This window comes from Panthera onca, chromosome D1 (assembly GCF_046562875.1).
Source record: "Panthera onca isolate mPanOnc1 chromosome D1, mPanOnc1 haplotype 2, whole genome shotgun sequence".
NCBI lineage: Eukaryota > Metazoa > Chordata > Mammalia > Carnivora > Felidae > Panthera > Panthera onca.
This window is the reverse complement of record NC_138348.1, coordinates 30066130-30078637: the sequence shown is the minus strand read 5'-3', so window position 1 is coordinate 30078637 and position 12508 is coordinate 30066130. Positions and strand designations below refer to the sequence as shown.

Here is a 12508-nt window from a genome sequence, read left to right as displayed (position 1 = left end):
TCGATTTCTTTTTTTCTAGTAACCTTGACTTGGGCACACGCCTAAGATTTAGATTGAACACATTTCACGATTTGAGAAACCCTATTAAATAAGAACATATCATTTTGATGAAAAACTTCACAAAGCAAAAAGTTTTCCCAGGTCTCTATCCCCAGTCCTCTCTCAACAGCTGACCTTTCTCTTCTCGACTTTTTTTATGTCTGGCAATCCTGACTGATTAACCAATTGGACTGAAACTGCTTTTTGAATTCCTCACTTCTGAATGTCTCCATTGCAATTAGTATTTTGCTCCTTGCTCTTTTTACATATTGAGACATACCCTTAGGAGTGATGAGCAATGAAGCCATAAGGCTCAACTTGACTACACTTATTATAATTACCTTTGTACATATCCACTGGGCCTTTTTCTCTTCTTTGCTAAGGTCATAATTTCTGGTCTCCATTCAAACAAAACAGACTTTCCTATGAGCTGTCTGTCTTTTAGATAACTACTCTCCAAATGCCAACTCAATGCTTGGCATATGCTTATGTGGTCATAACAGACCAGATGCTGAGGATATATTAATAGCGTAATTTTAAAATTCAATACTATACTTTTAAAACCTTATTAAAGAGGCAGTCTTTAATGTCTGTAGTCCTGAAGAACGCACCTCTGTATGTCTTATGAGCTCCATGAGTTTAATTTCCTCTTGAGTCTTCTCGGTCCATCCTCCTTCCATCACCACCGGCTGCACAGGGTTTTTGTTGGGAACCATGGCGGCTGGCTGACATGCTGCTACTCGCCGCCCTGGGGAAAGAAGTCCCTGGTAATGTTGTTTCCAAAGATGGGCTTTCAGATTTTAAATAAATTGGTTTGGCATTCTACGCATAAATCATTCCACTTGGGAGCATAGGCTAAAATACTAAATATATCATAAAAGCAAAGATGCCTAAGGTAATAATATCTAACAATGCTTCTTCATATGGGAGCTTGAGGTTTCAAACAGCCAGGATATGCATATTCACTGTACAGATGGAAAAGAAAGATAACATGCTGACTTCCACACTGGCCCCAGCCTCTCATGCACGATATGGTTCAGTGGTAATTTAGTCAAATAGAATCCATGACCTATATAGCCCATCATCTCTTCCAGTCATGGAACATATGTTTTGTTCTCTTCACTAATAATAAGCCTTTCCCCAACAATTAGCTTAGCAGCCTGGGGATTAAGTACTTCTAAAATAATATTAACCCAAGAGACAGAAGGCCTTTTTTTCCATCTAATAATACCCGCAAGCACGATTAGTTTCTGACACCTCTGCTGTGCCCTTTAGGTTGTTAAAAAGCTGTGGTAAGAGAAAATATTTGTTGGAATACTGTACTCCAAAGAATAATAGGCATAATTTAATAAGTGTGTTGATTTGAACATATGCATTCTTTTAACTAGTAGTCCACTTAAAATTGTTATAAAAGAGATTTAAAAATCCTAATTATCAAATTGTTTTCTTTTTCTATGTTGAAGATAAACTCATACTGAGTCTTATACTGATCTCTAAACTTTTTAAGTACAAATAATGCTTCCTCTTGCATGTTCTTTCTAGAAACTTATGTTGAACACTAGCTATCAGTCAGGCTTTGCACTAGATAATGCAAATACAAACATGCTCAAGATTTAGTCCTGTCTCAAGTTTGGTGGGTAAGGCAGATATCAAGGAAATGATTATACCAATAATTGATTGCAACTGTGCTGCACCAGAGAAGTGCATTTATATAAAAGTATGTAACACTAAGCTCAGTGCTTAGTCTCAACTGCCAGAGAAGGCTTCTCTGAGAAAGTAACATTTAGGTGGATAAAATAATAGAAATTCTAACACAAAGTTAGGTTTTAATTTTGTTGCCAAGGGAGTCTTAATGTGCAGATTCTCAGACCATGACCATAAACAAAACTCTTTGAAAATAATTTAGTATTTGCAGAGAATAAAGCATTCGTGTTCTTGTAAGCTCAAGTTTGTGGAAACAGATCCAGCAATAAAAATAAATGGCAGCAATGACTTTTCAGAGAAACCAGAATTCTATATACCCAATAAGCATTCTATGCAATTTATGGATGTGGAGAAAATATAATTGAACCAGTCAGCCAATGAATTACAGTGGCAATGCCATTAGGTTACATGATTTGGAGAAGACCACAGTGGTACGAGAAAAATACATAACGCAAATTTACGCAAATATAGTTTTTAGCCTACTCTATTCATAAAGTGGAGACAACATTAATTTATGATACATAAGTATTTTATTTATAGTGCCTTTTGAACACTAAAACTTTGCTCAACTAAAGAGAGCCCAGCAATAGTTTATCATTTACACTCTTAAGAGCCAGGATTTGAATGTAGGAAAAGAGCAAAAACCATTATGCATTATTTGTTTTTTGTCAACTTGCTTCTAATGGTCTCTAAAAAAAACTAATGCATTTGCACTATAATTTTCATAGAGACATAAATTCATCACAAAAGGTTTTGGTTCGGGAAAAGATGTTCATAACAAACTATTATTTATGTAGGTAAGAATACAAATTGAAACCAGGCAAAATGTATTGATTAAATTATTTTTATTTTCTTATTACATTTCCCATATATCCTATTTTATTTCATATGATATATGGGGAAAGTAATGATAATAGCTAACAATTAGTGGGGAAAACTAGAAAACATGAGTGCTTTGCTGTTCTTTCAGACTATAAATCTCACCTGTACAGATCCCCCATACCCCTCCCCTGATTAGAGGCCCACACTGTTTCAGCATTATCTATGGCTGGGAGGGTAAGTCAACCTCATTTGAGGTTTTAGTTGGCAAATCCATTTAGCTCTCACACTAAATAAAATGCTCCATCATTGTCTTTATATGTAACAAAGATGATACTTTGGCCTAATCTGCCATTTCTTAGTTTCATTGATCAGTTTTTAAGACCCCAAGTCAGAAAATGGGCTGCCTTCACAGGAACCTTTATTCTAATACTTATTGAGTATTTATTATGTGCTATGCATGCAGTAAATACTTGACATCTGTTACTTAATCATAAAAACCCTACAAAGTTATTACTAGCATCGTGATTAATATTAGCAATGACCATACTTATAAATGAAATGTAAAGTCAGTTTAGCATAGTACTTTATACATAGCATATGCTTAATAAACATGTGTCGCATTTACCAATGGCTATAATAATGGAAAATAATCTACTTAGCCACTATTTATACCTCTCATACCTCCTCTTTCATCCAATCCTCAAGAAGCTCATTATCCAACAGGGACTGCAGTTAACTGAACTTTGACTTGTTCTTATTTATCTTCCTAAGCCCAACAACTAGAAAAGCCTTTCCTCAGAGTAGGTATTTTATAAGCATGCATTGAATTTACATTTAATAGCAGAAAATATAACAGTTTGTCAGTAGAGACAAGATTTATCTTAGCACTAAATTCTAAGAGAAATTTCATTAATGGATTCCTCCATAATGGACACCATCTGACCAAACAGACTATTGTCAAGCATGATATTGTAGATGATACCAACTGAACTTTAAATGCTTTTTTTAGTACTTAATTATAATAAAAGCTGAAGACATGATACAAAATCAGCATACAGTAAAGGCAGCTCTGCCAGGTGCCATTTTTAGTATGTTGCTTTTTATTGATTTAATTTGATATAGGAATAGACCTTAGAAAACTCAGTGGAGTGAATGGTTGAAATTCCAACCATTCTTTAATTCAGTCATTCTACAACTATTCACAGAGCAAACAGGAAGGGTGTAGAATTTATAATGTATCATAGGGAAGACAGTCACATGACCAGGTAATAATATTAATGTGATAACAGTTATCACAGGGGAAGTTCAAGGTGTGATAAACCACATTATTCCTGACATGGAAAAGGAAGGCTTTTAGGAAGAACAATGAGTAAGCTGAAAAGTATATAATGAGTTCAAGCAATCCAAGAGGACAAGAGAGAGAGAAATTTGAGGCAGAAGAAACTAAATTGTTCCACAAGCCCAGAGTTAAGAAAGTGCCTGATACATCTGGAGGACTGAAAAACAGTCCAACTGGTGGAGTGGAGTGGACAAGGAAAGAGAGAAACTCACACAGAACCAGATGGTGCAAGGCGACATTAAGGAGTTTCATCGTCCTAAAGATAATAAGGAGCTTTGAAAGGTTTTATGCCTGGAGCACCATGACACCTTTGTATTTTTGCCTGATCACTCCAGATTCAGAACATCGTCATTAGCATAGAATAGAAACTACTGTCAAGACTGGAAGCAGGGAGACAAGTTACAAAGCTGTTCCAGTAATCCAAAGAATAGATGACAATAGCTTGAATTTAGATAATACGGTTGGGGATTAAGACAGAATTCATTTGAGATAAATTTAATAGATTAGAAGCCACCAGACTTACTGATACTTGCTTGGAGAAAGTGAGAGACGGGGAGATGCCAAGGATGATTCCCAGGTTTCTAAGATGGAACACCTGGGCAGATGGTGGTGGCATCCACTGCTCGAAGAAATGAAGTAGTAGTAATTGGAGTGGTGGTAACATGATAACTTTAGTTTTGGACACGCTTATGGGATATTCAAGTGAAAATGACTAGTAGTTGAAGCAGTAGAGGTTATCGGTCATAATAGAGGCTTTTCATTTAGACGCAATAATTCTTTTGGTAAGAACTGAATAGTAGTCATCTCAATCCAGAGCTCCGTCTTGTGCATTTACAAGTAGCCGCGTTGCTTATCGAAATAAAATTCACATGCTTTCAACAATACACAGTGCACATCCTTAGGAGTTGAAATCCTGTTATAGAAATCACGGAGCCTAAAATGTATTCCTTTCCACACTAAAGTCCACAATACACTATTTCTCTCCAAAGAACCATATGATATCTCAAGTGCTAGGAATAGTATAAGGTCCAGAACCTAAGATTCATTGACAAAGAGAATGAAAGAGGAGAACAAACATTGCCAATTGATCACTTTGACTATGAATAGCATAATTTTGTGCTGCCTAACAAGAAAAAAAGAAGCCCTTCTGAGATAGTGACATTGACCTTTGAAGAATTTAGTATTTCCTCACTCAAATTATTGAAAAAAACAAACATACAAAACAACAACAAAAAACAAAACATTTCGTCCCCAGTAATTCCCAAAGAATAGACAGCAAGTTTTGTTTAAGACCTAATTTCAAAGCCCACAAAATGTCAGTTCAGCAACTGTTTCAATCCCACCATAGGGGTTATATGACCCAGGCAGTCTCCTAATTTTAAAAATTTGCCTATAATTCATGTGATATTCATTTTAATATAAAGATTACAAATATACAATCAGTACTAGAAGATACATTATTAGGTTTTAGACTGGCTCAAGTGACTTTTGTGGCACAATATTTATGGTACTCAGTTAAACATCTGGTATCTAATAGTAGGAAAAAACTACCAGTAAATTGGGGTTACATTTAGAAATAAATACGATGATACTTGATTGAGTTCATACTGACCTTTTAACTGCCTCATTTTGTGTTTCATGGTGTCTAGATCAGCCAAAATTTTGTCCTTTCTTAGCCAGTTCTGTTTTTCTAATTTTTCTACTTTCTGCAAAGCTAGAAAAAATACATGATATTTTATCCTGCATTGTGTTATCAACAGTAATTTATCATGCAAGCCAATAATTTATAAAGAACTTTCTGCTGCAAGAAAGAGATTCAATTAGAAATAAGTAATTAAAAGGTAAGGGTCATTAAAAGAAACCTCATTTGAAAGATGACAGGGCTTAAGGCATTTCTTTATGGAATGGAGAGGGGGGGAAAAAAAGAAGAACCGTGCTGTTTTATTACATAGATTTACCATATGCAATAGCCATATTTCATTTTCCACCTCCACAAACTATTTGGAGGTGATGAAAGCCTTGCTTGGAACCATTCATTTTTTAAACATCCACCTACTGCCTAAAGGGTGCAATTCTTAAAAATGAAAATGTGCAGACAGGTCGTCTTCAGTGTGAATTAAACTCATTTGTTATTTTCTAATGTATACCATTATTCTCAGTCTTATAGACCAAGGATCTCTTTATCAACTAAATTAGACATTTTTCCATGCAGAATACTCCATTCCAGTAAGAAAAAACAGGCGACTGTGCAAATAAAGGAGCATAGCTATCCTTGTGCACATGTTAATTGATGGACCTCCTGTTCTGTGCATAAATGTGATGTTATTATGTTGACATTGTACACATTTAATTCTTTTCTTATGGTGGCATAAAATTTATTTCTCTTTCTTTTATACACTTGCTTGAAAGCAAGCAAAAACAAAAAACTTACCATATGGAGATAGAAATGGTTCACCACAAGATACCCAGATGGCAATGGGATTTCTGAGGATGAGGGTGAGCAAAGACTTATCTACACCATCCAAACTATCAGATGTCACAGACTTTGGAAATAATGTGGTTTTCTCTTTTGTTCTTGGGTTTTCTAGGAAACAAATGACACATTTACCACTGCACAATGGATAAATTTGCCTCCTAAGTTCATTTGTTTATTCAAAAGATTTCCTTTCTTATTAATGACTTGATTTAAATAGGCGATACCTAATCAGATGCAAACACATAAATTTGACCAGAAACTTCATATGCAATCAAATAATTTAAACTACTCTGATTGTAAATATATTTTCAGATTCCTTTTTTACACTTTACCTAGTTGTGACAGAAATCTGAGGTGGCTAACCAAAATAGCTACTCTGAAAAGGAATAAAATAAAAATATTAGAAAACTAAGGAAAGGGGGAAAGCCTTTCTAGGCTAAAGCCAGAGATAAAATGCTTCAGTGTCCTCATCTTTCAAATGAATAATAGTATCTATCTCATTCTGCTGTTAGGAAGATTAAAAGGAAAAATAAAAGAGGAAAGTGCTTAGAATAAATAGTGTTCAGTCTAATTAATTGGACAAGTATCCAAAAAATGCTAGATAATATTTTTATTATTAAATGGATATGAAAATCACAGTGTTTCCATTTGCTAGAGGTAAAGCACAGTTTGGCTTCTGAGCATTCCAGTGGCCCAAGCAAAGAGGAAAACACAATATCAAGGTTCATATGGCCCACACAGAGTCATAAATTCTTCAGAAGATACAACTTTCCTGGTTCCTGAGATCTGAGATAAATTTATTTCAGGGTTTTCCTAAAGGGGTTATTTGTGAGAGAGCAAACAGTGTCCTACAATAGAAATGAGCAATATTCAGAACTTCTAACATGCTGGGCATGTCACTAAGACCTCTGCATACATTATCACATGGAATTCTCAGAATGATACTCTGGGGCAGGTCCATTCCTTTTTTTACAATGTAACTGAGGTTTGGTCACATAGATAAGTAGCAGCAGAGCCAGGATTAGAAACCAGGCCATATACCTCCAGAACCTGTGCCCATAACCACCATCTCCATAATAAACATGATACTGAGTTTTTGACTGATGCCTGTTTTTTTTAAAGTCCCTCAACACAAACTGATGGCATAACATAAGCCACAATTCAGGATCCTCTAGATCCTGATAACCTCTAGAATACAGAGGGGAAGGGATGGCCACACCGTTTAGTAGTCCAGCATGAATAACATTACTTCTGGATTTAATTTAAATACAAAATCAAAAGAAGAGCCTTTGAGATTATAATATGCCAGAACCTAGAGATCAGATATCTATATGCCAAGTAAAGGCCAAACTAAACGCTTTAATGATCATCTAGGCATTAAAAGGTCACATAATTAATTTTAAAAACTCATTAGAAAACAGGACAAATAATATCATTATGAAATAATAGAAAAAAATATATACTGGTCTTTGTCACAAGTTCCTGGCAGAGAGCTTCTCAATTTCTTGTAATTTTCTAAGTGATTCTTTTTGTCTTTGATCCTGGTTCCTGATGCAGAGCTCCTAAATCCTTTGGAATTTCTTGGATGATAGCAGTATCTTGTTTTCTAATGACAGACTCTTGGATGAAGGCTGGTCACCAGAAAGACCAAGCCATGATTAGAACCGTGGAATTTTCCACCCCACTCTCATTCCCGAAAGAGGGAAGAGAGGCTGGAAATGGAATTAGTGGACAATTATGCCTACATGATGAATTCTCCATAAAAACACCAAAAGTACAAGATTTGGAGACTTTCTGGGTTGGTAAACACATGGAGCTGGTAAGAGAGGAGTGGCAGGCTTAGAGAGAACATGGAAGTTCCGGGCTCCTTCCCACATACCTTATCTTATTCATCTCTTCCACCTGAATGCTTATCTGTATCCTTTATCACATCCTTTCATAATAAACCAGTAGACAGTACGTACACATTTCCTTGAGTTCTGTGAGCTGCTCTAGCAAATTAATCAAACTGAAGGAATATTTAAACGTGGGAATTTCCAATTTAAGCCAATTGATCAGAAACACAGGTCTGGATATCTGAAGTGAGAGGTGGTGGGGGTCCAGTCTGTGGGACTAAGCTCTTAACCTGTGGGATCTGATACTATAGGTAGATAGTGCCAGAATTGACTTAAATTATAGGACATCCAGCTGGTGTTGCAGAATTGCTTGGTGTGTGTGGGGGAAACCACACATCAGGTGTCAGAAGTGTGAATGTGATAAGAATGTGAGAATAAAGAGACACACAGGAGGAAAAGTGGGTTTTTCCTACTCAATCCTATATACGATAATGATAGCTACTATTCACTGGATGTTTAGTCAACATCAACCAGGCACTATTCTAAGTGACATACACATTTATATATAAATTCCTATTCATATATACTCTTATGAATACATATTCATACCTATGAGACCAAATGAGTATACATTTACATGACTATCAGTGTAAAATTTGTAAAATGAGGCAACTGAGGTACAAGAGTTTAAACAACTTGCCCAAGATCATTCAGCTAACAAGTGACAGATCTAGAATCTGAATCCTGGTATTCTGACTCCAAAACCCAAGTTCTTAAGCTTTAAATGATGACTCTCAGTATAACAATGGAAAGCTGAGATTATTCTGGTGAATCACTGTGAGCAAGACTCATTTTCATTTAGCAAACTGTTGCTGGGGACATAGTTTGTCCCTGTCCTCAAGTTGTACATAGTTAAATGAGACACACAAAGATGTAAACAGATGATTATAACACAATGTGCTAGGAGCTGCAATACAGATGCTTTCACTGGAGCTTCTGGGAGTTTAGAGAAGCAGTGGAGATGGGCAGGGGCAGGTTAGGGCAGCTGGCGGGCAACACCTCTTGCACTGATCAAACCCCACTTTCTTAAGTGGTCTCCAGTCGGTTCTGGTTTCAAATTTAATAACAAAGCTGCTCATAAAGTAGCTAAACTGTCAAACATATTTTATAAATTTGAGGCAATTTATTGACTGTTTTGGTGCTGACACCAAATTGATATTCTTTTAAAAAATGTTTCTTGTTATTCTTCAAGGTAAAAGCAATATGAGAACCTCACATGAGAGTAGCTTTCTGTGATTTTATAATTGTAGAAGGGCTGACTGAATCAAAGAACCACATTTAACTTTTTTACGATAAAAATAGGGAGAATCAGCTAAATCCTGGTTTGTATAATATAACCAACCTTTCATACTTTTAATAGTTGCTTCTTTTGTCCCAACAGAGGCTGCCTCTTTCTTTGGTTCCTCAGCGTTTCTCTGGATGAAAGATTCATCCAGAGCCCATAAAACCAAGTCACGTAAGGAAAGGACTGTGGTTCCATCTTTGGTATAAACTTTGGATGCTGCTCTGGCAAGACCAAGTTGCTCCGTACATTCTGTAAGAAGCTTAATAACAAAGAATATAAGGAAATGATTAGAGAAGAAAGGGATAGAGCTGGGAATAATTGTGAAGAGCTTCTTATTTTAGAAATTTGAGAAAATCCTTTAATTTGGGGAAATAGAAAGGTGAATAACTACTGATTTGATCTTTGAGTAGAGATAATTTTTTATATTAGATTGTCTGATATAACCTCACAAAATTAGTCTTTACTCAAGCTGTGAAAATCAGCTCCAAAAATTTAACACAGCAGCTGATATATTTAATCATGAACCAGTTAATATATTTTATCATCAGAGTATTTATTTTCTAATAAGTGTTCAACTTAGAGATCCACTTTCAATTTTGTTGCTTTATAAGGTATAAAATAGTAACACTTCACATTGATGAACTGCTTTAAAATGAATGAGTAGTTGACTTTCAAGCCCAAACTGAAACATGTTATTACTTCCATTTTGTGGATAGGAAAACAGGCTGAAATGTTAACATTTTTGCCCAAAACTACAGAATACAGCTGTGGAGCTCAGGGTGAATATTGAAGTTGCTAACTTTTGTGACTTGCTTGGTTTGTTGAACAATATCTTAATAAAAAAGCCACTTGTATTCAACCAAAAAGGTGAGTGAATGAGTAGGTATGTACTTGTGTGTTTGCAAGGAGGTCTCCAGGGTAACTCCATATCATATTTAACATTGCTTGTAAAATATGCTGTTAAAGGCACTGCCGAATATATAGACAAGATAATCACCAAGCAATGAAAGGACAAAGCTGGGTTTGGGCCTTTTGAACTCTCCTTCCTTCCCGTGACTATAAGGAGGAGCCTCTATGACAGTAACCACATATTCCTTCCTAACACAACTCTTGCTTCTCCAATTTGAGAATGAAGTGAAATAAGCTGTCAACAAATTAGTGCTCATTTTTTCCAAATGATAAATGAGGTAGTGTCTCTTGGCAAATTCAAATAACATACAATTTGAAGGTAGAATGGGAAGGAAGGCAAAAAACAAACAAACAAACAAACAAACAAACAAAGGAATTCTGTCTATCACAAGAGTGAAGAAACTCTGGTAGCTTTATCTTCCCCCTGCTTTTGTACATCTTTGCTCTGGACCCAGTCTAAAAACCATATTCTGATTTCTCATTTTTCTGAGTCTGTATCCAGAGAAGTACAATAAAAAAGAATATCTTTAAGAAAACAGAGATCTTGATCTCATCAACTTAAATTAGTGAAACTGGCCAGGGACATTTATCATTCAATCCCATTGCTTTCTTCTTGTCAGAAGAATCACTATTATCATTACCTCTGAGGATGCAAGAAACATTTAAGTGATAGCCACTTACTGTGGGGAATGTTTCAGCAACAATTAACTTTCCATTTCGAAATCCATCTCCATTTTTGTATGCAATTATTTTCACTGCCTTCTGGTGCATAGTTGCTAGACCACCATGAGATACAACTTGTGTGCAGGTCTTCATCCGTAAAGATAATAGACGTTCTTCATAATAACTTAGCGTTTTCTCAGCCTCATAAGAAGATAAATCAGCCTGATTAAAACAAAACAAAACAAAACAAAACAAGACAAAACAAAACAAAACAGAGGTTTACTCAAGCTTTTTCTTTTAGTTTCTGTTACTTTGGTATATTTCAATCTCTTAATTTAATAAATATCTGCATATACATGTGTGTGGTATCTAAGTTTTGAAATGCTTACTCCATATGCTATAGGTCTTGGATATCACAGTGAGAAGAACATTGTGTCAGAAATCAGTTCTCTTCCCAGCCCTGTCATGGAGTCCTTAGGTGACTTTAGGCCTCTGGTTTGTGTTTCTGGGCTTCTCCTGTTTTCTATTTTGCCTTCTCCTGTGACAGGAGCTGGGGAAGAAGGATGCCAGGGCCAGAGAAAGCCTTGGGTTGAAGTGATGGGATGCTGGCACTACGGATATCCTCTTGATCTTTAACTTGAGGATGATCCCATCCCGTGGTGGCAGGCTGAAAAAGGGGGAGGGGAATGAGTGCAGTCTTAGCCACATGTGTAGGTTCGGCTTTTGGCTTATTGCAGCAAAGACAAGAAGGGCAGAAAGGATTACTCAACACTCCACAAGTCACAGAGGTAAGAGGGAGGCTAAGGGAAGTCTCCCTGAGTGGCTCTCAAGCTTCCATATTTACTAAGCATACATTCCGGGAAACATTGTGCAGTGGGCTACGTGGCAATAAGAACTTACAGAAAGCATGCAGAACCCAAGACTACAAAAGAGCAGATGCAGAAAGCAGGGTGGAGAACAAGATAAGATATTCCATAGTAACATGGTCTAAGGAATTCATGAGCACAGGCAGGACCCAACCTTAACTAGATACCCACCCGCTGTTTTCTCTGCAAGGCCGAAAAGCAGTGTTCTGCTTTGCGGTGGGTTGCCTATGATCTCCTAACCCAGAACATAGCTATTTGATTTCCCATAACACCATAATGAGGGTGGTAAATATCACACTTCACCTTTCTCTTTCAAACCCTACTCAGGATGCTGCTTTGAGGGAAAAATTCTGTTTGAGATGCTGTAACATTGGGGATTCTTTCCAATCAGCTCACCACCACCCCCTTAACCCCACCATCATTAAAGCAAAGCCAAATGCCTTCAGACTTCCCCAGAGGACTTCTTTTCTCCATTAGAGTTACTGTTGCACTTAATGCTTATTGCAACTC

The 12508-nt window shown here is 36.4% G+C and overlaps 1 protein-coding gene across 2 annotated transcripts in view; it reads right to left on the bottom strand.

The window, feature by feature from the left end:
* Positions 1–12508, bottom strand: part of DCDC1 (doublecortin domain containing 1) — a 484878-nt gene that overhangs the window by 25759 nt on the left and 446611 nt on the right. For both annotated transcript variants that reach the window (XM_060606272.3, XM_060606273.3), the window contains 5 exons: positions 11151–11354; positions 9618–9819; positions 6336–6488; positions 5517–5618; positions 651–787 (listed from right to left, as the gene is read on the bottom strand). In XM_060606272.3, coding sequence (XP_060462255.3) covers positions 651–787; positions 5517–5618; positions 6336–6488; positions 9618–9819; positions 11151–11354 — 798 coding nt within the window. The remainder of the gene's footprint in view (positions 1–650; positions 788–5516; positions 5619–6335; positions 6489–9617; positions 9820–11150; positions 11355–12508) is intronic.